A 25,908-nucleotide genomic window follows, 5' to 3' on the forward strand; every position below is an offset into this window, starting at 1 on the left:
ATTTTCTGAAGAGGTGGAGGATGCACTTCAGAATGGAGGGCTCTTCAAGAGGGGAGCTTCTTCTGGGGGTCTTGTGGGAGGGGAAAGAATGAGCTTGGGGAGTTTTTTTCTGGGGTGGACTTTTGGGAGGGGAACAGATGCTTTGTGGAGTTGAGGGCATCATGGTGGGTGAGATGCACAGAGCACAATTACAGCTTACTATGGCCCTGCAAATACCACACTGCTTTGGACTCTTAGTTTAAAACCAGGATTGGCCAAGAAGGCTCCTCCTGACAGTTCTTCTTCCACCACTGTTGATGTGGGAGAGGATTTTGTTTTATTTGCTGTTAGGCTGATGATGAAGCTGCCTGCAGTTTTCTCAAACGCTTCCTCTTTAAGAGTAGCTGGCTTCTCAGATTTCTTTTTTTTTTTTTTTAATAGCAGTCTAAGAGGCTGGCAGAAGCTTTCTTGCTAGTGTTCATAGTATAGGGTGGGAATTTCAGTTTGTAAAGAAATCACAGCCCTTTGCAAACTGCAGAGATTATTTCAGCTGACAGTTTACCGGCGACGGTATGTAGATCGGGGTTAGGGGGGAGCAGGTGCAGTGAGTGACTTTTCTCTGTAGGAGTGTCTGTTCTCGGGATTTGTGGGACTGGTTACTTCTAAGCCAGAGCTTTTATTGCCCTTAATGTTTGGAGCTCAGCTCGCTGGTTTCTGAACGTACTTCGCTGCTGGTACCTCTGCGAGTCTGCGTGAGGCACTTTGGGTTCACGACGTTCACGCGCTGCCTGACTGATTTGACAGGACTTCCTGGTTAGGATTTTTTTTTTCTTTTTCCGCTCTTAGGCTGCAATGCATGCTTTATTTTTTATTAATTTATTTTTAAAAGAGGAAGTGGGTCACATTACCTCACAGAGCAGGGGCGTATCGTCGATCTCCAATAGCCCAGGGGGCCAATGTTTGCATTTGCACCCCACCTCTGGCGCTCTCTCCCCCTTCACTGACATCCATGTCATGGTCTCTTTTTGTCACCATCCTCTCTAGTTTCCTCCTCGCATTCTGCAGAGGCACAACAGGAGAGGAGGGGAGGCAATATCATAGCAGGCCAGACGGCACTTCTATAAACCTTTCTTCCTGTCACTTCAGTGCACCGCAGAAATCTGTCAGTCTCAGGCAGGTCAAAGATCTGAGCTGAGCTGTGAACCAGTGGCAGGAAGAGCAGGTTAGAGAAGTCCTGGGTCTGCTGATGCTGAGACTCTAAATCTAGAGGGGGCACTGGCAAAAACAACACAGAAACTGGTGGCACCCAACCAACTCCTTGAGGCATGAGTTCTCAGGGTTCAGTTCTCTTCATCATTTGCAGAGGACGCCTGTCCTCAAAAGCTCATGCCTCAAATTGATTATTCTTTAAAGTGTCGCCAGCCCTTTTATCATTCTTTGAGATTAACAATATCCTAAACATCATACAGTCTGTAGCATATTAATATATGCCGAGGAAGAGAGGTTCTGGAGGGGGGGGGGGGGGGGTGGAAGGCCAAGCAGATGTTCGCTTATTAATCTGTGCTTCTTTCCATAGGAATGGACCAACATGACTTGGAAGAAAGGACTGCTGAGCTTCAGGGAAAGAGTTTAGGGGGATGGGGCCTCCTACAGATTGCAGGATGCACTGGATTGGTTACCTATGCTGTGTGGGCAGGGATTCTCATGCCAGGCTTCCGAAAGGTGCCTCTGAAATTGCAGGTAACATGCCGCTTCCTGCCAGTGAAGCAATAGATTTATGTTACCAGAACATCCTATTAAAAATAGTCTTCAAAGAGAGAAGATGTACCTGGTAGAAATAGTCAATTAGAATAGTCTTCACCAGCAGATCTAGTGTCGGTTCAGTTGGTGAAGGATACTTTCCTTGGACTGAGGCATTTCATACATCCTATAGTTAATAATAGCCTTGACTCAGGTATAGCTCCTGATGAATAAAAGTAGGGGATAATACCTCATCCTTAAAAAAAACACAATGTTGGAATGCTAACAGCTTATCTAACTCTTGTCTCATTTCCAACCTTTCATTTATGTCAAAGGTGACTGAGAGGGCAGAGTATTTGCAGCTTTTTGATATTGTTATGAAGATGAGTTCTCTGCAACCACACCAGTCAGGCTTCTATCAGGGCCACAATATGGAAACTGTTCTAACCACCCTATTTAATTGTATCCATGCAGCCTTAGTTTCTAGATGTTGGTAAGTGGTGCCCCTTGACCTTATTGCTGCGTTTGACCCAGTAGACCATCATATTCTCATTCATCAGTTGACAGGGCTTGGAATAGCTGGTACTTTCCCTGATTGGCTTAATTCTTTTTTAGTCTCACGATGATACAGAGTATGTTGAGACTTTTCTTTTTCTGAGTGCCATCATCTGTCCTGTAGGGTACTGCAGGACTTGGGCTCAGCCCCTTTACTTTTCAATCTTTTCCTCAGCCTTCTAGTGACCACAGTACAGGAGCATGGTGTCACTAGTTATTATTATTATTATTTATTGCATTTGTACCCCACATTATCCCACCTTTTTGAAGGCTCAATGTGGCTTACAGAGTGTTGTTATGATGTAGTCATTACATGGTCTTAGATACTTAAGCTGAAAGTAAATGAATAAGATGCAAGGTCATTACTTGATTTTAAATACATAAGCTGAAATTAGATGAATTAGATGCAAGGTGCTAGAAAGGTGTTGTGAGAATTTAAGGAATGGTTTATTAAGGAAGTCTTTCATAGGCTTTGTTGAAGAGGTGTGTCTTCAAAGATTTGCGAAAGTTGGTTAGATTGTCCATATTTTTCAGGGCTGTGGGTAGTGCTATGCCAATGACATTCAGCTGTTATACTGAGTAGCTTCTTCTTCCTTACTTGATCAGCTTAAGCAGCACCCAGCTGCAATAGCTAGCTGGTTAACTTTGAATGGATTCAAATTAAATCCATTGAAATCAACAACCATGTGGTTTGCAAGTAGTTCTAGTGCCCAGCTCTGTCACCATCGCTTTCGGATAATTCCTCTTGCATTGCAGGATGGTGCAGGTATTCTTGGCATCTACATTTCCAATAGATGAATTTTTGAGCAGAAGGTCACTCAAATTGCGAAGTGCTACTTTATTTCTAATAGGCACATTTTTATGCCCTATGGAGCTGCAGATCCTTGTATATACATTAATACTTACCAAGATTGACTGTTGCAATGTTTTGTATAATGGCATTAAACTTGCATCCATTACCAGGGCAATTCTATAACAGAGTGCCTGGTAGGAGCCTAATGTGTACAGGAAAATAGGTGCCTACTTTCCTTTATAGAATGCTAGATTAACTGGGTATATATATGTGTATCATTTAAGTGTGACCAAACTGGTGTAAGTGCTTGTGTCTAAATGCTGGAGATTCACCCGTAACTTACATGTGTAAATTATACAATATAAATGTGAACAGTTAGCGTATCTGTTTTTAAAAAAGGTTTAGACAGGTTCCTGGAGGAAAAGTCCATAGTCTTATTGAGATAGACATGGGGAAGCCACTGCTTGCCCTGTGATTGGTAGCATGGAATGTTGGTAGTAATTGGGTTTTTGCCAGGTACTTGTGACCTGGATTGGCCACTACTGGAAGCAGGATACTGGACTCGATGGACCATTAGTCTGACCCAGTATAGCTATTCTTATGTTCTTATGCCCCTCCCACACTCCACTCCTGAGTACACTCTCTTGCAGATATGCACTATGCAAGATATCATATGTATTTACAGAATAGATCTTAGGCAGAATTTTGGCATATATGTGTGCATATTCTAAACATTTATGTGCATAATACATGCGCCTATGTTATAGACTTGCCCCACATATGTCTTCAGACTGTCCAAAATATGGCCTTAAAATTGTTATGCTAAGAAATATGATCATGTGACTCCCTTCTCTCACTTAGATCAGCACTGGCTCCCAATATCATATTGCATTAAAGTCAAAATTTTAATTATAACACATAGAGTGCTGTATGAAGACACCCCTTTATACTTGGCAAATGTCTTCATCCCTTATGCTCCTTGGTATTGCTTTGTTCCCAATTGGAAAAGTTGTTGACCCTTTCTCCCCCAGCGAAGGCACATGTTTAAGCTACTCACCATTCTGCTTTTTATTGAGTCCCTGCTGTTATAGATTAGACTCATTAATTCTGGTTTAAAGACTCATTATTTTGCAGCTTCTTATCAGAGTGCCTTTAGATTATTTGTCATGTGGGGGCTGGGCGGTGAGGAGCACTGTGGTATTCCATTTCATCATGCTGATCAATCCGTAGACTGGTGGGTTGTGTCCATCTACCAGCAGGTGGAGATAGAGAGCAAACTTTTGCCTCCCTATATGTGGTCATGTGCTGCCGGAAACTCCTCAGTATGTTCTCTATCTCAGCAGGTGGTGGTCACACACAGCAGCAGCTCTGGCTAGGCCTCCAAGCCTAATTTTTAGGTTTTGTTGAGTGCCTGGGGTTGAGGGCTCTTTTGAGCAAGTGCAAACCTGGTGGTGCCAGGTCCCTCCTTTTCTCCCCCCTCCCGCTGGCTCCGTTTAAAAAAAAAAAAAAATTTTGAACGTCCTTAAAGGCGTTTATTTCGACGTTTATTTAAACGTTCATTGCAGCTACTCACTGGGACACCAGGTCGTTACAGCTCGGAGCGGAAAGCAGGTAATTTTTACCTTTTTATAGCGGGCAGGGGATTCCCCGATTTATCTCCATGTGGCATATGGCGTCGGAGGGCGAGGGCGTAAGGAGTCGCTCCCCGGATCGCTTGAGCGCTTCTAGAGGGGATGCGGGGGTCTTAAAGCCTGATTCGCCCTTGTTGGGTGACAGTTTCGTGACCGATGAATGTCCCGGTCCTTCAGCCGGCGTGGCGGTTTTTCCCGCCATAAACGCCCATCCCCCGCTCCTCGCCTCCGCCATCTTGGCCGACCACGCGGCTCGGACGGCTTCTTCTTGGGCCGCCCTTGAGGTTGGAGACATTCATGCCATGAACGCCCTTAATTTGGGCGACGGCACCAAAGCGGCTAAAGTTAAGCGCCGCTCTTCCCGCGCGGCTCCTTCGCGGAGTGTCGCGCCGGACGCCATTTTGGATGCGCAGCATGTTTCTCCCCCGCTCTTGCGAGCGCCGGTTGAAGGTGCGTCTAGGGCTGTTGCCCAGGCTGCGGAAGTGCACAGTCTGGGGGGTTTCTCCCCCGAGTTTGTTTTGCTGCTGCATCAGGCCTTCCTTATGCAAACGCTGCCCCTACTCCCTCGTCTGGTAAAGAGGTTGAGGTTCACAGAAGTAAACGCCCTCGGGTTGATTCCCAGGCCGTGGAGGACTTTGTCTCCTCCGATGTAGATGAGGGCAGCGTATCTGAGTTCTCCCAACGGTCCTTTGCGGATTCCTTGGAGGAGACGGATCCCCGCTCGGATGGAGCGGATGACCCCTCTGCAGCGCGGCTCTTTAGCTCAGAGGAGTTGCCCAACCTGTTAGTGCAGGCCATGGGCATTTTGAAGATTTCCTCTCCGGAGGACGTCTCTCCCTCAGCCCCTGTTGGCTCTGCCATTATGCTGGGGACGAAACGCCCGCCCAGAACCTTCCACGTGCATGATGCCATGCACACCTTAATTTCGGCTCAATGGGATGCCCCGGAAGCGAGCCTTAAAGTGGCTAGGGCTATGTCCCGCCTATATCCTTTGCCTGAAGGCGAACGTGAGGCCTTTCCGTGGCCTACCGTGGATTCTTTAATCACTGCGGTGACTAAGAAAACGGCGTTGCCAGTGGAAGGTGGCACGGCCCTAAAGGACGCCCAAGACAGAAGATTGGAGGCGGCTTTAAGGTCGTCCTTTGAGGCGGCTGCTTTAAATTTGCAGGCCTCAATTTGCGGCTCCTATGTGGCCAGGGCGTGCCTGACTATGGTGCAGCGGGCTTCCCCCTCGGATCTTTCCTTGAGGGCTGATTGGCCGGCCCTGGAATCGGGCTTAGCCTATTTGGCAGACTTGCTGTATGATGTCTTGAGAGCCTCAGCTAAAGGCATGGCTCAGACAATCTCTGCGCGGCGGTGGCTTTGGCTGAAGCATTGGTCTGCTGACCACGCCTCTAAATCCCGCCTGGCTAGATTGCCTTTTAAAGGCAAGCTGCTCTTTGGGGTCGAGCTGGACAAAATCGTGACCGATCTCGGCACGTCTAAGGGCAAGAAGTTACCAGAGGTCAGGGCTCGGGCTAGTACTCGCCCCGGTACCTCCAGAGGACGGTTTCAGGAAGCCCGTCGGTACCGCCCGGGCAGGTCAGGCTCTTCTGCCTCCTCTTCCTTCAAGAGGAACTTCTCCCCCAAGCAGCATTCCTTTCGCAGAGACCGCCGTCCCGGAGGTGCTCCCTCCGGTCCTCCCCCAGGGTCTCGTACCCAATGACGGGGCCTTGGTCCACGCCCCAGTGCAGATTGGAGGACGGCTGTCCTCGTTTCTGGGCGAGTGGACCACAATAACTTCAGACGCTTGGGTGCTGGAAGTCATCAGAGACGGCTACAAGCTAGAGTTCTGCCGACCCTTAAGAGACGGGTTCGTTCTCTCTCCCTGCAAGTCTCCGGTCAAAGCTGTGGCAGTGCAGCAGACCTTGGACAATCTGATCCGCCTGGGTGCGGTCGTTCCGGTGCCAGAAAATCAGCTTGGCAAGGGACGTTACTCCATTTACTTTGTGGTACCAAAGAAAGGAGGTTCTGTACGGCCTATCCTCGACCTCAAAGGGGTCAATCGGGCCTTGAAAGTTCGGCACTTTCGCATGGAGACTCTCCGCTCTGTTATAGCGGCAGTGAAGGCAGGGGAGTACCTGGCATCCTTGGACATCAAGGAAGCGTACTTGCATATTCCCATCTGGCCTCCTCATCAACGCTTTCTGCGTTTTGCAGTACTGGGCCGACACTTCCAGTTCAGAGCCCTCCCGTTCGGGTTGGCTACTGCTCCGCGGACCTTCTCCAAAGTAATGGTGGTCATCGCGGCCTTCCTGAGGAAGGAAGGAGTACAAGTCCATCCTTATCTGGACGACTGGTTGATCCGAGCCCCCTCTTATGCAGAGTGCGGCAAAGCTGTGAACCGGGTGGTTGCTCTTTTGAGCTCCCTGGGGTGGATCATCAACTGGGAGAAAAGCCAGCTGCGCCCAACTCAGTCCCTGGAGTATCTGGGAGTTCGATTCGACACCCAAGTGGGCAGAGTGTTCCTGCCAGACAATCGGATTGTCAAGCTTCAGGCTCAGGTGGACCAGTTCCTAGTAGCCTCTCCTCTTCGGGCTTGGGACTATGTGCAGCTGTTGGGCTCTATGACGGCCACGATGGAAGTAGTGCCCTGGGCCAGGGCTCATATGAGACCACTACAACACTCTCTGCTGCAGCGCTGGACTCCGATGTCGGAGGATTATGCTGTGCGCCTTCCCTTGGACCCAGCAGTGCGCAAGGCGCTGAGCTGGTGGACGCAGACAGACAAGTTGTCTGCAGGAATGCCTCTGGTGACCCCGGAGTGGATTGTCGTCACGACGGACGCCTCTTTGTCGGGCTGGGGAGCCCACTGCTTGGGAAGGACAGTGCAGGGGCTCTGGTCTCCTGCAGAGGCAAAGTGGTCTATCAACCTCCTGGAACTCAGAGCCATTCGGTTGGCGCTTTTGGAGTTCCTCCCGGTACTGGCGTTGAAGCCAGTACGGGTCCTGTCGGACAATGCCACGGCTGTGGCCTATGTCAACCGCCAGGGAGGTACCAAGAGCGCCCCTCTAGCCAAGGAGGCCATGAATCTATGCCAGTGGGCGGAAGCGAACCTGGAACAGCTGTCAGCGGCCCACATTGCCGGAGTCATGAATGTCAAGGCGGACTTTCTCAGTCGCCATACCTTGGAGCCCGGAGAGTGGCAGCTATCTGCTCAGGCGTTCTTGGGCATCACGAAGCGCTGGGGCCAGCCGAGCCTAGATCTGATGGCGTCATCGGCCAATTGCCAAGTGCCGCGCTTTTTCAGCAGAGGACGGGACCCTCGATCCCTGGGAGTAGATGCTCTTCTCCAACAGTGGCCGACACAAGAGCTTCTCTATGTGTTCCCGCCCTGGCCCATGTTGGGCAGGGTGCTAGACCGGGTGGCAAAGCATCCGGGCCGGATAATCCTGGTGGGTCCGGATTGGCCCAGACGTCCCTGGTATGCGGACTTGATCAGGCTCTCAGTGGACGAACCTCTGCGACTGCCAGTGGAGCAGGGCCTGTTACATCAGGGTCCCGTGGTGATGGAGGATCCCTCCCCCTTTGGTCTTACGGCCTGGCTATTGAGCGGCAGAGTCTGAGGAAGAAGGGCTTCTCAGACAAGGTCATCGCCACTCTGCTGAGAGCGAGGAAGCGCTCTACTTCTACTGCTTACGCCAGGGTTTGGCGTACCTTTGCAGCGTGGTGTGAAGCAGGTTCACTTTCTCCATTTACTGCTCCAATTTCTTCAGTGCTGGCGTTCCTGCAAGAAGGTCTGGAGAAAGGCCTGTCGCTCAGTTCCCTGAAAGTCCAGGTAGCGGCCCTGGCTTGCTTCAGGGGCCGCCTGAAGGGTGCTTCCCTGGCTTCGCAGCCAGATGTGGTGCGGTTCCTCAAGGGAGTTAATCACCTGTGCCCTCCTCTGCACTCAGTGGTGCCTGCGTGGAATCTCAACCTGGTGCTAAGAGCCTTGCAAAAGCCGCCTTTTGAACCCTTGTCGAGGGCATCTCTGAAAGACCTGACGTTGAAAGCAGTCTTTTTGGTGGCTATCACTTCAGCCAGAAGAGTTTCCGAGCTCCAGGCGCTCTCTTGTCGAGAGCCTTTTCTGCAGTTCACTGAGGCAGGAGTGACTATTCGCACAGTGCCTTCCTTCCTACCCAAGATTGTTTCTCGCTTCCATGTGAGTCAGCAGCTCTGTCTCCCTTCCTTTCGTAGGGAGGACTACCCAGAAGAGTATTCTGCTCTCAAATATCTGGATGTGAGACGGGTCATCATTAGATACTTGGAAGTGACCAATGATTTCCGGAAATCGGATCATCTGTTTGTCCTGTTTGCAGGTCCTCGTAAGGGTCTGCAGGCTACTAAGCCTACAGTGGCAAGATGGGTCAAGGAAGCCATTGCAGCGGCTTATGTGGCCGCGGGGAAGGTGCCGCTTATCCAGCTGAAGGCTCACTCCACTAGAGCTCAGGCGGCCTCGATGGCAGAGGCCGGGTCCGTCTCCTTGGAAGAGATTTGCAAGGCGGCAACTTGGGCGTCGGCCCATACCTTCTCCAGACATTACCGCTTGACTGTGGCTGCTCGGGCGGAGGCCCGGTTTGGAGCTTCAGTGTTGCGATCAGGGATTGCTATGTCCCGCCCTGGGTGAGTACTGCTTCGGTACATCCCACCAGTCTATGGATTGATCAGCATGATGAAATGGAAGGTAAAATTAGGTTTCATACCTGATAATTTTCTTTCCATTAATCATAGCTGATCAATCCATAGCCCCTCCCAGATATCTGTACTGTTTTTATTCTGGTTGCATTTCAGGTTCAAGTTTAGTCTTCAGTTACTTCAGAAAGACTTCGTGTTCAAGTTTTTTCACTTGGATTCTTCAAGAGTTGAGACGAGTTTGTGTTACAGTGAGCTGCTGCATTCCTCTCCCCTCCGTTTTACGGGGCTGGATTGAGACTTAAAATTCTGCCGGCACTCCCTCCCGCTTCGTGCGGCTGTAGGGCAGCTTTGTACCCCTCCCGCTTCGGCGGTGTTAGGGTCAGTCAGCTCCTCCCGCGGTTGCGGTTGCAGGATAAGCCAGATCCCCCCGCATCGGCGGGTGTGGTGTCCCTCCCCCGCTCCGCGGGGATGAGCTGGACGGATTCCCCTCCCCCACTTGTGTGGGGATGAGCTGGGTTAATTCCCCTCCCCCGTTTCGGCGGTGGTGAGCTGGGCAGAGTGTCCCTTCGTGGGTGTAATTCTCTAAGTGCTGAGTCCTGCGGATGGAGCTTTGATATCGACATACTGAGGAGTTTCCGGCAGCACATGACCACATACAGGGAGGCAAAAGTTTGCTCTCTATCTCCACCTGCTGGTAGATGGACACAACCCACCAGTCTATGGATTGATCAGCTATGATTAATGGAAAGAAAATTATCAGGTATGAAACCTAATTTTACCTTTCTGTAGTTAGCACTCAAAGCATTTGGCTGTTTCCTCCTCTTTTCTTTGTTTAGTTAATTTCTTCTTTTTAATGTCTTTTTTCCTTTTATTACTATTTAGTATTTATCTTTCTCCTTTTATTAATTTTTATTAGAGTTTTATTATAAACCACTCTGTTGTTTGAAGGGCGGTATAGAAAGACTATAAACTAAACTGAATTAAAATGTCTGCCAAGTCATAGTTATTTACCTTGTTTATACAATATACTGTAATTAATTATAGCACATTATTATTTTTAACAGATATCACTGATATGGTGTATGCTTCTCATTTGCTAAATGCAGGTCCCCTACATTCCAGCAAGTTCCCAGCAGGTAGAGAATGTTATGGCCTTACTGAAAGGTCGCTCGGGGAAGATGGTAGATCTCGGCTCAGGTGACGGCAGAATTGTAAGAAAGAAAAAAAAAATCTATAGCCTTCTCCAAGCAGTCTACAGTTTCTGGCTCTGCATGTCATGCCGTATTAGATGGAAATGTCACATTCCACCCAGCAAGCCACAGATTAGTAGCTCCTTGTGCACAATTCTAATACTGCTCCTACGTTTTTCATTTCTCTTGCACTACTAGAAATGCACAGCACTGTAAGGGGGGGGGGGTCTTCAATAAAAGGTACCCAAAGTTAGGCACTGGGATGATCCGTGCTAAGCTAGTATTCTAGAAAGGGCGCTATGCACAGAGCATCCTCTACAGAATACTAGCTTAGTGCACATTTTGCACCTAACTTTGACGCAAGCACTTACGCCTTCCAAAGGCTGGTGTAAATGCTAACACACAAACGCAGGTATTTTATAGCGTCGTGCCTAATTTCTGGGAATGCCCCGACCCACCCATGACCACGCCCCCTTTGGAGTTGCAGGCTATGAAACTTAGGAGTGGGGCAGATCTGAGTGTAACTCCTAATTACTGCCAATTAAGTGCTTGTTAACACCAAATAATTGCTTGTTACCACCTAATTGGCTAATTAGTTTATGTGTGGATCTGGAATCCCTGCTCAAATTTGGGTAACCTATACAGAATATGCACATATGCATAAGAAGCAGTCCCTGCTCCACAGAGCTTGCAATCTCTCCAAGACAAAGAAGATTCAGGACAAGCAGGACAAATAAGAGAACTAGGGAGTTTGCTTTCACTTCTGAAGCAGCCCTGTTTCTCCCAACCTTTCAGGTTGTAAGATGTTTTTGGCTCTACTTCTCCCTTACTTGGTTCTTGATCTATTTGTACTATTTAATAAAAAGTTGCTCTGTCTAATGTTCTTCCCTGAGATGATGTCAGTTTAGGATGGAGGCTTGTTCAAGTACTGTGTACTATCATGTTATTTTGGATTTGTTTTGGCAGTATGGATCTGTTATGTCTTTTTTTTTTTTTTTAACTCTTCTGCTGTAGCAGTGGTTGTTTCATTATTCTGTCCACAGCAGTGTCAGGTGGTATGGTGTTTGTAAGCTTCATTTCTAGTCTTGTACTTGGTTTCTTGTGGTCCCGGCTCCACTTCTAAAAGGCAGTGGGGTTATATAGCACAATAAGACGACAAATGGGTGTGGCACGGAAAAGGGTATTTTATATAGAAATAGCCTTACTACAAATGCACAATACTCGGGTCCCAATACTCAGAAGCAAACGCAGGCACCAGAGGCCATTAGCGCCGGACCAGCACCCACGTTTGCTGGTGCCCCATGCTTAAAGGCCCCCACCACAGGGAATAGCGAGTGCGCCAAGGGATAGCACAAAAAGCATGCAAATGCATGCTGATGAGCTAATTCCCTATTCCTCCGTAATGCTTAGCATGCCAAACAAGGGTGCTCTTGCTGCTGAAAACCCTTTAGCCAGCTCGGAGCTGGCATTAGGGTGTCCCAGAAAAGGAGGGAGTCCGGCTAGCAGGGGAGAGGCCGTGTCAGTGTTGGTTACACAAAGGATTTACCGACCACTGATGGTGTCAAAGTCTGCAGCAAGACACAGTAGTGAAAAATTAGTTTTGGCTATTGAAAAACTCCCGATCTCATTTGTGTGGCATTGGACAGAGAGATGCATTATTATTTCTGAAGATGTCATCGTAGAGTTTGCTACCAGCTCCTCAGCATCCCCAGTCATGAGTGGGTGCTGGGGAGGGGAGAGGGATCAGAGCTGCAGTAGCCTGGAAACTCCCCCAGCCTCCTTCACTCCTCTCCACTCTGGCGCTCTGAGCATGTGCTCAAGGGCTGTGCCTAACGCACAACTCTTGAGCACATGAGCCAGGCACCATCATCCCCCTGGACTCTCTAATGCTCAGTGCTAACGACACGCCTAAATTTGCATATGATTAGTATTGCAGTGCTGTTGTGCCAGTATTTTTACGGCTCTGTACTGAACAGCATCAGAGTTTTGAGCATCTGGGCATTAGAACACAAGTTTGTTATTAAGCTGCTTCTGGGTGATATGTAAGTGAATTCGTGTCTGTCCTTTGCTCTGTGGCTGAGGAGGGGTGTGTCTGTGGAATGACTGTCTAAGCATGACTATCTGTATGTATGAATGCGGGTGGGTGTCCCTATCCTGTGTTTGTGTGTCCAAATGTGTGGATATCTGAAGGTGTATATGTGTGTATGTCCCCCTCCTGTCTATGTTTATCCCTCTTTGTATTTATATACCTGAATTATCTCTTTTCCAGCACCTTCCTGTGTTATAATTTGGTTTGTTTGACCCGATGTCTCCTGATTACCAAGGAGGTGTGTTTTCCTTTGAAGACCCAGTTCTCAAAGTAGCCTGTCTGGCTATCCTTGTAAACTAATCCCATGGATAGCCTGTCTACTTATACTGACATCACCAGAGGTCGGACCAGGAGGGGGAGGGGGCATCTCCCAGAGGCCTTTGGTTAACTCTCTGGGTAGGCCCTCCTAGTTAGGCTAATTTTAGTCACTATCCTCAGCTTGTAACACCAGACTTCATGTTTGATTCTACACTTGATCTTACCCAGAGACTGAGAAGCAATGACATTTTTGCCTATGTAGGGGGCAATGCTGTACACATCGCTTAAAGTGGGGTGCTGGGTAAATTCTGAATCGGGAATTAGGTGCCTAATTGCCATTATAGAGTACTAGTATAAGTCTGCAGTCACGCACCTAACTTTAAGCATGAGCACTTACCAGGGACTGGTATAAATGCTCACACCTAAATTCTTTCAGGCACGTAACCAATAGCACTTCTGTATTCAGATTATAGAATACTAGACATGGCCTGGACCAGCCCATGCGCCTCCCACATCCACACCCCCGCTAAAGGAATTACACGCTAAGGGGATAGAAGCAGTTAGGTGCATAACTGCTAATTAGATTTGGATTTATTATTTTTAACCCACCTTTATCCAAGGTGGCTTACAAAAATAATTAGTGCCAATTAACTCCAATTAGGACCAGTAATTGGCTTAATTCGGTTAGCAGCTAATTAAGCAATAAAGTTATGTGTGTGTCCGCTGTTGTTCTATAACTTGCATGTGCAACTTTGCGAACTAAGCATAAAAATGTGCCTGCAAATTTATAGAACGAAGGGGTTGGTGGCAGTCAGGGGGCTGCAAGAAAGAAAATCAAGTACATTTCTACATGAAATTAACATGATCCTTATGATACACAGTTCTGTAAACTCATTCAGTTCAGCTGAACAGTGAAATCCTCCTTGTTTATAAAATAATATTAAAAACCTGTATTCATGAGAGGCTTCTGGATGCAAAGAAATGAAGAGAAAATCAAACATCAGCTGGTGTCGCACCACAAATGAAACCGGGAAGCCTTGATGGGCCTTATGGCCCTTTCTGCCATCCCTAGCTGCTTCTGACAGTGCTTCTATGTTTATCCTTAGTGTCCCTGTTAGAAGAAAATGGGACTGATACATGCAAGTTTCCTTCCATCTTTCTTTATGAATAATTTGCTGGTAGATCAATTATGGTTTATGTTTCAGGATGAGACAGGGACATGTGAGTGACATATTTGCATATATTCAGTGCAAGAGCAAAGTGAATTGGTTACCTTGAAACCAGACTTGTTTGAGAATTAGGAAGGTCAGAGTTGAGGATCATTGATGGCAATGGAATAGTTGAATGTTTCTCACAACCAGCCTCTCTTGGTGACCTCTGTTGAGGGAGGCTGAAACTAGAAAAGTGGTGAGCTTCCCACCATATGATCTATTTCAGGAAACAGCCCTGATTTTCTGTATCCATTTGATTTTCCCCAGGTGTTAGAGGCATATAAACGCGGCTTCCAACCAGCAATAGGTTATGAACTCAATCCGTGGCTAGTCCGACTGTCCAACTTCTATGCCTGGAAGGCCGGGTACCACAGGAAGGTTTCCTATCAGCGGAAAGATCTCTGGAAAGTAAGTGACTGTTGCATTGTTGGCATCCTGTGCCTGGGCAGTAAGACTTTCCAACGCACCTCCAAACAGCAACAGCTCTCTGCTTTAAAACCTGACCCAAGTCTTCCCTAGAAACATTTTCTCCCTGAAAATTCCAGATATAGACCCCAAGATTTACTGGTAGTGAGGACACTCCAAAAATGGCAACACAGTAAGGGGAGGGAGAAGGAGGAAACATGCAAATTTCTTGTGATGATGACTGAATTTATTCTCCTTCTAGGTGAGGCTGCATGACTGTGTCAACATTTCCGTGTTCCTTGCCCCCAGCGTGGTAAGTGTAAGAAAGCCACTGCCCATTTCTCCTGGTAGTAAATATATGCTCTTCCTCTTGAAAATGTTTGTGCTAGGAAGATATATACAGTACAGTCTCAATTATGTGACCTTCGCTAATCCGACCATCCAGCTTATCTGACAGAACCCCACCCCCCACCCCCGGTGACATCATCACATTTATTTCTATTAAAAATCTTTGTTTTAGAACAGTTTTTGAAAATCAGGAACTCTGTGCCTTTGTTCGAGGGGTTTATGCAGTGTTTTCCATATTATCCAACTTTTCGATTGTCCGACAACGGGTTTGGTCCATTTACATTAAAAAATCGGGACTGTACTGTATCTGTATAGCTGGGAACTTCTTTTTTAATGGGTGATGCAATTGGGTCCTACGTTCTGGATATTCTTTGTCTTTTATCGTATGAGATTCAAAATCTTGGTTTTAACTAATAAAGTATTTTACTTGGGGCTAACTCGCAAATCTGCATTTTTTGTAATTTGACCCCTGCTTTATGGAATTCTGTACCTGCATATATACATAATTAGAACCCATTCCTGACTCTTTCAAAAAAGAATTAAAAACAATTTCTTCACTTTGGCATTTTCTGAGGGTTAACAGAGAAAGTTAAAGATTGATTTGTTTAGAGACTGATCTATATTTATGTTTGTAAATTTGGTCTATGATTGTAATTAACTTTAATATTTTTAGACTTTTGACCTATTCATTGTGAACTACTTTGATGGGCCTGTCTCGAAGACTGTGATATCAAAATAAATAATATAGTTGCTTTGTGAGTTGCTGTAACATTATGGCCATCAGTCCATGCTGCTATTAAAAGTATTTTTTTAAATAATATTTTATTACATTCTAAGTACAGAATGCTGCAAGATAAATATTTTCTGTAACAGTATTTACACGGGTTTGTATTATATATGGCTGCTAATATTTATTGGGCACTGCATTATTGTTCTAGCATCTAGAAAACTCAGGGGCCCAGGTATGATTGTAAAGCTTTTCTGAAAGTTTGCTTGTTCTAAATGATGTAAAAAAAAGCTGTGTTCCACGTATTATGCAGAATGCTAAAACATATGTCACAAGTAAAACATGTAGGGGCCCATTTACTAAAGCTTAGAGTGTGCTAAAAGTCCTATTTTATACATATGGCTCACATGACAGCGCACGCAAAGCTTTAGAAAAAGGGTCCCCTAAACTGGAAAACTATGTTTGAAATCCCTACTCATGTTTTGTGACCTGATTTGTTGCCTTCCGCACAGGGCCGTGCCTAGGGTCTCTGGCGCCGCCCTGCAGACTGTCAGTTGGCGCCCCCCTGCAGACTATCAGTTGGCACGCACGCGCGCCCCCCCGGACCTGCCTGGCTCCAAGGCGCGTGGAAGAGCTGGGTGGTGCCAAAGAGCCGAGCGCTGCTCCCCCAAGCTGCCGTCTGGGGCGCGATGGATGAAATGGCTGGGTTTGGCCTGCAAAGGAGGCTCTGAGCATACTTCTCAGTCAGCCTGAGCCTCCTCTGCTCCATCCCCGATTCCCCGGCGCTTTAAATTTACCTTGCTCCGCCTCCGACGTCTGCGCAGCGTCAGTGAAAGAGCTGCCTGTCTGACATCTCTCCACCAGCCTTCCCTTCGCTCGTTCGTTCCCTCTGTGTCCCGCCCTCAAGGAAATGACATCAGAAGAAGGCGGGACACAGAGGGAACGAACAAACAAAGGGAAGGCTGGTGGAGAGACGTCAGACAGGCAGCGCTTTCACCGACACTGCGCAGACGTCGGAGGCGGAGCGAGGTAAATTTAAAGCGCCGGGGAATCGGGGATGGAGCGGAGAAGTAAGTTTTTTTTTAAAAATACAACTCGACGGCGCGGCGCCCTTGAAGGCAGGTGCCCCCCTGCGGCGCTTACCCCTCTTACCGTGTTGGCATGGCCCTGCTTCCACGCCTAAGCAGCCTTGTCCCTAATAAAAGATGTGATCCAAAGTTGAAGCATCTTGGCCCTTTATTCATGACTTCTAAAGATAATACCCAGTGAGGCCTCTGTTCTTCTCCTGATTTTAAGCCAGACATCACAGCAATAATCCAGTTCTGGGACCAGCTTTTCTGTGGTTAGGGAAGATGTTCAAAATTATACATTTCCTCACTTCCCCCTTCAATTACCAATGGCTGTGGTACAGTGCATTTTCCTCTGGCAGCAGAGGCCTGACTGTTACTCAGGTGACTGTGACTTCAGTACAACACCCTCCTCTCTCTCTCTCTCTATTCCCTCCTGCCCAGTGTATCTTTTTCTTTCCCCTTCTACTCTATCCTTTCCACACCCTCATTCTACTCCACTCCATCTCTTGCTCTGCATCTCACCTTTTGTCTCACTCTCCACTGCTTGTCTTGCATTTCACTCATGCTATTTCTTTCTCTCCCCCTCACTGTTTACCCTCTATTTTTCCCTTTTAACTGCTTGCCTGCATTCTCCTTCTCTACTTTTTTGTCCTTGAACCTCTTGCCCTGCTGTGGTCCCCCCCTTCTCCCTCCCACCCCCTGGAGTCAGCCATCTTCCTTGCCCCCTCCTATTAGTCCCAGCACTGCAAGAGTCCCTTGATAGTAGAGACTTACATGGGAACAGGGTTCGTGGGAATCCCATGGGGATGGAAGCAGTTCTGTGGGGTTCCCGTGGGGATAGAAGCCATTCGTGCAGGATTCCCATGGCGACGGAAATTGTTCCTGCAGGGTTCCTTTGGGGACGGAAACAATTCCTGTGGGGTTCCCGTGGAAGTGTACCAAGTTCTTTGAGTGCTGTCTCCTCCTCCTCCTTGCTTTAACAGCACAAATGTGGAAAGTCTCCATTGAAAAGGTGGTAGAGACAGAAATGGTGATGGAATTCAAAAAGGCATGGGATGAACACAGAGGATCTCTAATTAGAAAATGGAAGTTATAAAAAAACCTAAACATAAATGGCTGCATGTGTGTGGATATGTCGAGTGACGCTTAGATGATGACTCCGACTGTGATAAACTAGGGCCGATACCGGGCAGACTTGTATGGTCTGTGCCTTATATATATATCAGTCTGGTTTAGGATGGGCTGGAAAGGGCTTAGACAGCAACTTTATTGGCTGGAACATGAGGATAGTGCTGGACAGACTTTTATGGACTGTTTCCTGCAAATGAGAAGACAAATAGGCTGGAGTGGGCTTCGATGACAACTCCAGCAGTTGGAGCATAAGGATAGGGCCGGGCGAACTTCTATGGTCTATGTGCCAGAAATGCCAAAGAGAGACCATAATCAACTATATAATATCACGTTCATTGTTGATTTAATTATGAATTGACAATGAGTGTGACTATTGGGCAGACTGGACCGTTCAGGTTTTTATCTGCTGTCACTACTATGTTTCTATTAATCCCCTCTGCTCCCAGTCTGGTGCTCAGACCTCAGCTCTGACACAGACACGAGCATTAGATGTCACCTGACCTACTGGCGCATGCATGTGGTGGCCTCTCAGCGCACAATGCCAGTGAATCAGAGACAAGTCTTACATGTGTGCACCAGAGTGTTCTAGGTTCCAACTTCTGTTCCTTCCTTGCCTGCCATGCTACGGCTCAAACCCAGAGAGAGACTGAGAGAGCTGACTGGGATTTTTTAAAATGTACCATTAAATTGTTGTGAGGATGGGTGGGTATAGGTTAAATTCTTGCGGGGATGGGTAAGATTCCAACAGGGATGGGTGGGGACGGTTAAGATTTCTGTCCCCATGAAACTCTCTACTTGGTAGGAAGCCCACTACATGTGTTCCCTGAATCCCGCCTATAAGTGTTTAGCAGCTGAGATTGCTTTCCAATCTAGGGGCTCCAAAAATTGATAAAGTAAGTGTTACTGTCAAGCTACTTTTTTTTCTTTTTTTGTAAAATTGGGTTTATAGGTTTTTGATGCCATAGTATAACTTTAATGTGGGGAAAATCATCTCAAAACACACTCCTTCAGCCAATTCAGTTTGCAGCTGTGGAAAACCCTTGGTCAAAATCACACAATGCAGAATAAATTTCAGACACTGTATTTTGAGTTGATGCAGAATGCTAGGGTATATGGATTATTAATCCAATTTTCTCACATACTTGCTGCCCCCCCAGCTGGCATTACTGGAGACAAAGCTGCTGGCAGAACTTCCTGATGAGGCTCGCGTGATAGCTGGACGCTTCCCACTGCCAACCTGGGCACCAAGCCACATCGTAGGAGAAGGTGTGAACAGAGCCTGGGCTTATGACCTCAGAACTGTACGGCAAGCAGCACAGAACAAACCACAGGAGTCTGCAGTATAACCATACTGCACACCTACGGACTGGATGACACAAGATGAAGCACTTACACTGGCAAAAACAGAAAAAGAATGATTGTAGGAACCCATTTTGTGTCATAGTGGGATACACTATCATACCCAAGATGAAGATCTAGAGCTTAGGGTCCTTAGCCAAGGGCACACATGCCAGGTAGTTTAAAATGGCTTCAGAACTCATGGACTGGCTATGCTGTCTCACAGTACATGCGAGTTGCCTAGCCAGGCCTTGAGTCATGAAATGGTTAGTGGAGTGGTGTGCTAGGGGACAGTGGGAGCAGCTATCCTGCAGACTTTTGCACCTGCTTTTAGTGCAGCTAAAATTTCCCTAGAAATTAACATGTATAGAATTGAGAATACAGTCTACACATGTTATTTTCCTCAACCTTCCTCAGGGATGCCTCCTCTAACTATAGATAAACAGATACGCAATATGGAACCATTGTGTCATTTTACCTGGTATATTAAAATTGTCCAACCAATGAACTCCAAATAATAAACAAATTGTCTTGATCTTAAAACTTGAGAAAGAGTATGAAACAGCTATAATTGTTCTTAATAATATGAGCTTCAACTGCCCCAGGATACATCATAGACTTTTACACATAATAACCTTAATGGGTGCACTCTCAACGTAGGCCAGTGAGCCGATGAAAATGAGCCCCAAAAGGTTTTAAGATCAAGACAATTTGTTTATTGTTTGGTATTCACTAATTGCTCTTCCATTAATTTTTTTGGTGATCCTACCAATGAACTGTCCCTCCACCTGTCCCTCCAACTACCGCCCCATCTCTCTTCTACCCTTCCTCTCCAAATTACTTGAACGTGCTGTCCACAGCCGCTGCCTTGACTTCCTCTCCTCTCAGGCCGTCCTCGACCCGCTTCAATCCGGCTTTCGCCCACTACACTCAACAGAAACAGCACTCTCTAAAGTCTGCAATGACCTGTTCCTTGCCAAATCCAAAGGTCACTATTCCATCCTCATCCTCCTCGACCTATCTGCCGCCTTTGACACCGTCAATCATAATTTACTTCTTGACACACTGTCCTCATTTGGGTTCCAGGGCTCCGTCCTCTCCTGGTTCTCCTCGTATCTTTCCCAACGCACCTTCAGAGTATTTTCTAATGGCTCTTCTTCCACCCCCGTCCCGCTCTCTGTTGGGGTCCCTCAAGGATCTGTCCTTGGACCGCTTCTTTTCTCAATATACACCTCTTCCCTGGGCTCGTTGATCTCATCACATGGTTTCCAGTACCATCTCTATGCTGATGATACCCAGCTTTACCTCTCCACTCCCGACATCACAGTTGAAACCCAGGTCAAAGTTTCGGCCTGCCTTTCAGACATCGCTGCCTGGATGTCCAACCGGCATCTGAAACTGAACATGGCAAAGACTGAGCTCCTTGTCTTTCCACCCAAACCCTCTTCTCCTCTTCCCCCACTTTCTGTCTCTGTTGACAATGCCCTCATCCTCCCTGTCTCTTCAGCCCGCAATCTCGGAGTCATTTTTGACTCCTCCCTCTCCTTCTCTGCCCATATCCAGCAGACAGCTAAGACCTGTCGCTTCTTCCTCTATAATACTCAAGGCCCATCTCTTCTCCCTTGCTTTTGGTGCCTAACCACCTTCCCATTCCTGATACCTACACTGACTACATAGTTTTTACCTTTAGATTGTAAGCTCTCTTGAGCAGGGACTGTCCTTCCCCATGTTTAAACTTGTACAGCGCTGCGTAACCCTGGCAGCGCTATAGAAATGCTAAGTAGTAGTAGTAGTAGTAGTAACTGTCATTTCACTCCACACCACAGTAGAGTTAATGCTCTGGAGGAAGTGTAGAGCAGGTGGTGTGGATACTGGGTGAAAGGGATGGGAGAATTATATATTCTATGGTATCTTTATATATATTTTAGATTTTTTTAAGTGCCAAGTTCCAGTAGCTGTATGGTCCTGGAGAAAAATAGAATCTTTGTAGATTATAAAGCCTTTCATTGAACCAGCATAAAATGGAACTTCTGAAGAGGTGGTGCTAGGTTCTTGAGGACTCATGTATGAAAATAATTAGGCCTGCCACCTCCGTTTGGGCAGCGAAAGCCATGGGCTTTCTACTATCCTGAAAAGGATTGCAGGCTCCCTCTAAATACATAATTACCCCAACCTTGTATCTGCTCATGACAGTTTTACACAATCTGCACAGTAGAAAATTACATAATTAGAAAGAAACCCAGATTTCAAAAGATATAGTAAGATAGTTTATTAGCAAAAGCATCTCACCCAAAGGCAGTACAGGCAATCAGGTTCACATGGTAGAACAGCACTTCACGACAGATGACATGTGCCTTCACCGGTTACGGACTTCTTCTCTGAGGCACTGCTTAGTTAGCAGACCTTTTATACTTTTTTGATTCCATAGGCCCCCATGAGCCACCTGCAATTTCATCATAATTGGCACATACATCCAGTTATGCCCAAGTTCCAACTTTCTTATCTCTCATCCAATTATGACCAAGTTTCAACCTTTGTAAGTTTTTCTTATCTCCAAGCTTCCCTCATCCTTAAATTTAACTTTTCTGCACTTGGCCCAATTATTTTTTTATGGTTTCTCTGCATGCCTACGTCCAGCTGTACACATCCCTTGCCAACTTTGTAACTCTGCCAAGGTTAATCAGGCTGTCACATTTCTTTAGTGAAGTATCAGGACTGAGAGATCCTATGATTTTACAGGCCTAGTTTGCTTTAGGAAGCCTGAACCTGTTTTTCAATGCATTCAATTTGTGACAATTATTTACATCTACCACTATTGCTGTGGACCCAATAAAAGATTTCTGTGCCTTCAAGGGTTCCAGAATGTGACCATCTAATTAGGAGTAGCTTATGGGTTAGGGCAGCAGGGCTGAGAACCAGGGAAGCCAGGATTCAAATCTTGTTTCTCCTACTCCTTGTGCCTTGCGCAAAATACTTCACCCTCCACTGCCACAGGCACAATGAGATTATAAGCCTTTGACCTGAATGTAATTTGCTTGCATTTGGAAAGGTAATTAAATGTGAAATCCAAACTGCTTTTCCCAAACCTCCATAAACAGAGGTACTGTATCTACTGTGTAAGAAAACTGATCAAAGGAATATACCCACTTATTCATAGCGCATGAAAGTTGAAAATCAGTTTACAATATACCCATGGGACTGTAAGCACCACACACAGAGAATAAATTATCTTCTAAGAGGTAACACACTTCATCAATGTTTAATAACTTTTTTTAAACAATAAAGTCTACTTTATTCATTTATTGTCATTTCTAAAAAGAATACATATTCAGGATTGTTTTCCCTGTTTCCAGGTTTCCTTCTGACTGCCAGCTTTCTGTTGTTCCTCCCGTCTTTGCCTTTCCCTACCTAGGATCAAATGCTTGTGATCCTGATCCATGTTGCTGATGCCCATCTTGAAGACAGATATGTCTATGACTAACAGGTTCTCTGGGCAATGAAATGAACAGCCTCGGGTCAGGCTTTTGTGTCTCTAACACTCTCTCCCCGCATCTTTCTCTAATGTGGATTGACTTTTATTGAAGAATGGACTCCAGTAATGGCTAGGTTCTAAGCATAACCAAAGGAATACTTCCCTGTATGTCTAAGATAAGACCTACGGCAGAAACTTATTATTTCATATGTTAGAGCAGTGTGCACAGTTCATATGAAAGGAGAATACATTTCATGGGAAAGGTGAAGCAAAAATCTAAATTCTGAAACTGGGACTTTGCATAGAATATAGATGCTGGCCAATGCCACTTTAAGTATATATGGATTTTAGACTCTCAATAGCAATATGATGGTAAAGAGCAATGGTTTCTAAACTGTGAGGGACAGCAGCAAATGAAATTGCTAAAACAGTGGCAAGACACCAGACCACACCCATCTACCACCCTGCAAAGATATCTGCTCAGCCCTATTGGCTATCCCCCACAAAGCCATCTGCTTCATCCTGTAACTAGTAGTTAGTGCACAACTGTGAGCCCAATCACTCCTGCATGAGCTTCCTGTTAAGACTGAAAATCTGTACAGAGGGCTGGAAACATGTGCATGCACATTAACTCACAGGTCCCACACTGACCACAGAGGCTATTCTGGCTTCTGTTGTTACTATTGTCGCCTCACCTGTTCTTGCCACCACTTCCCTGCTTTAGGTGAGTGGGAAAAGAGTACAGAGGTCCATGCAGAGGAAAGAGGGGGAGTGGAGCTTTTAGGGATAGGGTGAGAAGGGAGCAATGCTATTGTAAAGGACTTGATATACTGCCTTTCTGTGGTACAACCAAAGCGGTTTAAATGTATTATATGCACGTCCTTTCAATGGAGGTCTGCTAAGAGAGAAGGTGAGAGGAAGCAGTGGAGATCTGATGAGGGATGGGGTGAGAGGGAGCAGTGGTGGACTGCTGAGGGATTGGGTAAGAGAGCAGTGGGGGTCTGCTGACGGACAGTGTGCAAGCAATGGAGGTCTGAGGAATAGGGTGAGGGAGCAGTGTGTTGAGGGATAGGGTAAAAGAGTAGTGGGAGTCTGCAGAGGGATAGAGTGAGAGAAAGAAGTGAGTGTCTTCTGAGGAATAGGGTCAGAGCAGTGGAAATCTGCTGAGGGAGGGATAGGGTGAGAGAGCAGTAGAGGTCTGCTGAGGGATGAGGTGAGACAGCAGTGTGAGTCTGCTGAGGAATAGGGTGAGAAAGCAATAGAGGTCTGCTGAGGGATAGGGTGAGAGACAAATGGAGATCTGAGGGATGGGGTGAGAGAGAGCAGTGGAGCTCTGTTGAGGGCTAGGGTGATATAGCAGTAGAGGTTTGCTGAGGAAGAGGGTGGACAGGGAATGTTGAAGTCTGCTACTTTGCTTTCATCACTGGGGTCATGTGAATTTTCCAGTATTAAAATGGGTCATGTTGGATACAAGATTGGGAAATCCAATTAATATAGGATGATGAGAATGACCAGTGCTCTTTCATCTGGGACTTCCTCAATCCTAATTCTGATTTTTGTCATCCATGCCAGATATCCAATACTCACAGTTATGCCTGTGCTCCTTTAGGGATAGGTAGAGCATTAAACATGAAAAGGTTACAAAGAAAGATGGATATTCTCATGTAAAAATTCTGAACCACTTTTAGTACATGAATATTCATGTTCTATATCTTGTAAAACATTCCGAGCAATGTCTTTTCCTTGTAGTTCTTTCAGCTGAGAAGAGTATTTCTCCAGCTGGTAGCCTAGGCATTTGCCCACTGAACAGAATCTCTCTGGCTGTTACTACACCAAGAAGATAGGTTCAGTAATCAAGTATAAAAATACAAACAATAGGAGCATTTTAGATTTCATCTTTCAAGTAATGTTTCTTGCTTCTCTCTGGTGTTCTACTTGTCAGATTTCACAGCAGTTAAAACTCCTGGCTGGTGACCTTCTTGGATACGCGTGGTACATAGTTCTGGGAAACATCAGCACTGAAGGCCCTTGGCATCTCATTTCCAATGATTTTCCGTAGCCTGACAATCTCCTGCTTATATCTGCAGTGAAAAAGAAAACAGAATATTTCTGTCAGACAGACTAAAGCAGACGGCTTTGGGGTTTTTTATGTGAAACTGGCTGTTTCTGATGTGTATCTGGCAAATGGTATCACTGTGGAAGATAGAGCATAAATGTGTATGAATCTAAAGAATCCCTTGGATAAAACTTAGAATTCAAAGATGATTTTCAAGGAAAAAAGGTGAAAAGGAGATGTTCGTATGGTTTCACTAGAAGGCATTTTCTCCAAATGAGTTAGTTTTACCATGACAGGAATGAATGAACCTCGCTCCTAAGCCAGGGCATGTGGAGTATGATCTCAGCCTCTCAAATTTACTGCTAATGCTCACCATATGCAAAAGAGAACTTCTTTCTGGAGCTCATAAGATGTAACATGTATAGGCAACTTACTCAGGTGCATTTGAAAGTTCTTTTTGATCATGCCTGTGGCACTCAAAACAGAAATTTTTCAGTATTTTTCTGCCACATTTTCTTAGTCTCAGACTGCATTTCTTGGTACTTGAGGATCTTCTCTCTTTCCACAGGATTCACCGAGTAATAGGTTGAGTCTGACACCTCTATAATCAATGCCGTCCTGGTATTTTTCTCTTTTACCACTATATCCAGTTTTCTTGCATCCAGCTTTTTATCAGTCAGGACAGAGATGTCCCAGGTGATCATAATCTCTTTGTTTTCCACAATTCTCTTAGGGTTATGATCCCAACGCCTTTCCAGCACACTAATGTTGTAATGCTTACAAAGTTTCCAATGAATAAGACGTGCTACCTTGTTGCACCTTTCTGTATAAAAATGTTCAACCATCAACACTTTGCAGCCAGCCATGAGATGAGTAACTGTTTCTAGCTCTTTCAGAATCTACAGATGTCTGATGCACCAGTTTTTTCAATGCTTGTTGTAAGCCATCTCATCTGTAATCCGTTGTTCTGGGCTACAACTATCAATCGCTGATCCTTAGGTTTCAGTTCACCTCTCCTTAACCATTCGTGTCCGATATTGATCCACAAATGATTCCTGCAGTAACACTTTGTATTTCCCGCTGTACTTATGCATTTACCACTTATTGTTTCTCCCCTGCAATTCCTTGAAGGGTGTTTTCTCTTCCTTTGCAAATGTTGTTGCTTCCTTCCCTTTTGGTATTGATTGATTTTCACCCATTTCTTCTCTTTATCGGAATGTTTGTCCAAGTTTAATAATGGTATTGGACTCTGGAAGTTTTCT

General features: G+C 46.1%; 2 protein-coding genes across 5 annotated transcripts in view; one reads left to right on the top strand and one right to left on the bottom strand.

Annotated features, from left to right (window-relative positions):
* Nucleotides 1–444: 444 nt before the first annotated feature.
* Nucleotides 445–22,460, top strand: ANTKMT (adenine nucleotide translocase lysine methyltransferase). Of its 4 annotated transcripts, XR_003943116.1 has the most exons (7): nucleotides 445–549; nucleotides 1,556–1,719; nucleotides 10,458–10,562; nucleotides 14,367–14,507; nucleotides 14,767–14,817; nucleotides 18,938–19,393; nucleotides 22,451–22,460. XR_003943116.1 is itself a non-coding variant. In XM_030211942.1 (6 exons), the coding sequence occupies exons 2-6, from the start codon at nucleotides 1,558–1,560 to the stop codon at nucleotides 19,124–19,126; spliced, it is 648 nt and encodes a 215-aa protein (XP_030067802.1). In that variant the 5' UTR covers nucleotides 445–549; nucleotides 1,556–1,557; the 3' UTR covers nucleotides 19,127–19,975. The 4 variants fall into 4 exon arrangements, 3 of the variants coding, with proteins under 3 accessions (XP_030067802.1, XP_030067804.1, XP_030067803.1); XM_030211942.1 differs by lacking the exon at nucleotides 22,451–22,460 and having other exon boundaries at nucleotides 18,938–19,975; XM_030211944.1 differs by lacking the exons at nucleotides 445–549; nucleotides 22,451–22,460 and adding an exon at nucleotides 711–792 and having other exon boundaries at nucleotides 18,938–19,975.
* Nucleotides 21,846–25,908, bottom strand: part of CCDC78 (coiled-coil domain containing 78) — a 101,339-nt gene continuing 97,276 nt past the window's right edge. Inside the window, exon 22 of the mRNA XM_030211941.1 lies at nucleotides 21,846–24,671. Within this exon, the coding sequence (XP_030067801.1) occupies nucleotides 24,545–24,671 (127 nt within the window). The 3' untranslated portion in view covers nucleotides 21,846–24,544. The remainder of the gene's footprint in view (nucleotides 24,672–25,908) is intronic.

This window comes from Microcaecilia unicolor, chromosome 8 (genome assembly GCF_901765095.1).
Source record: "Microcaecilia unicolor chromosome 8, aMicUni1.1, whole genome shotgun sequence".
Taxonomy (NCBI): Eukaryota; Metazoa; Chordata; class Amphibia; order Gymnophiona; family Siphonopidae; genus Microcaecilia; species Microcaecilia unicolor.

Coding starts and splice junctions, on each gene's coding strand:
- ANTKMT (XM_030211942.1), top strand. CDS start 1,558: ATGGACCAACATGACTTGGAAGAAAGGACTGCTGAGCTTCAGGGAAAG. Junction 10,563..14,366: donor GCTCAGGTGACGGCAGAATT/GTAAGAAAGAAA, acceptor GATTTTCCCCAG/GTGTTAGAGGCATATAAACG. Junction 14,508..14,766: donor AGCGGAAAGATCTCTGGAAA/GTAAGTGACTGT, acceptor TTCTCCTTCTAG/GTGAGGCTGCATGACTGTGT.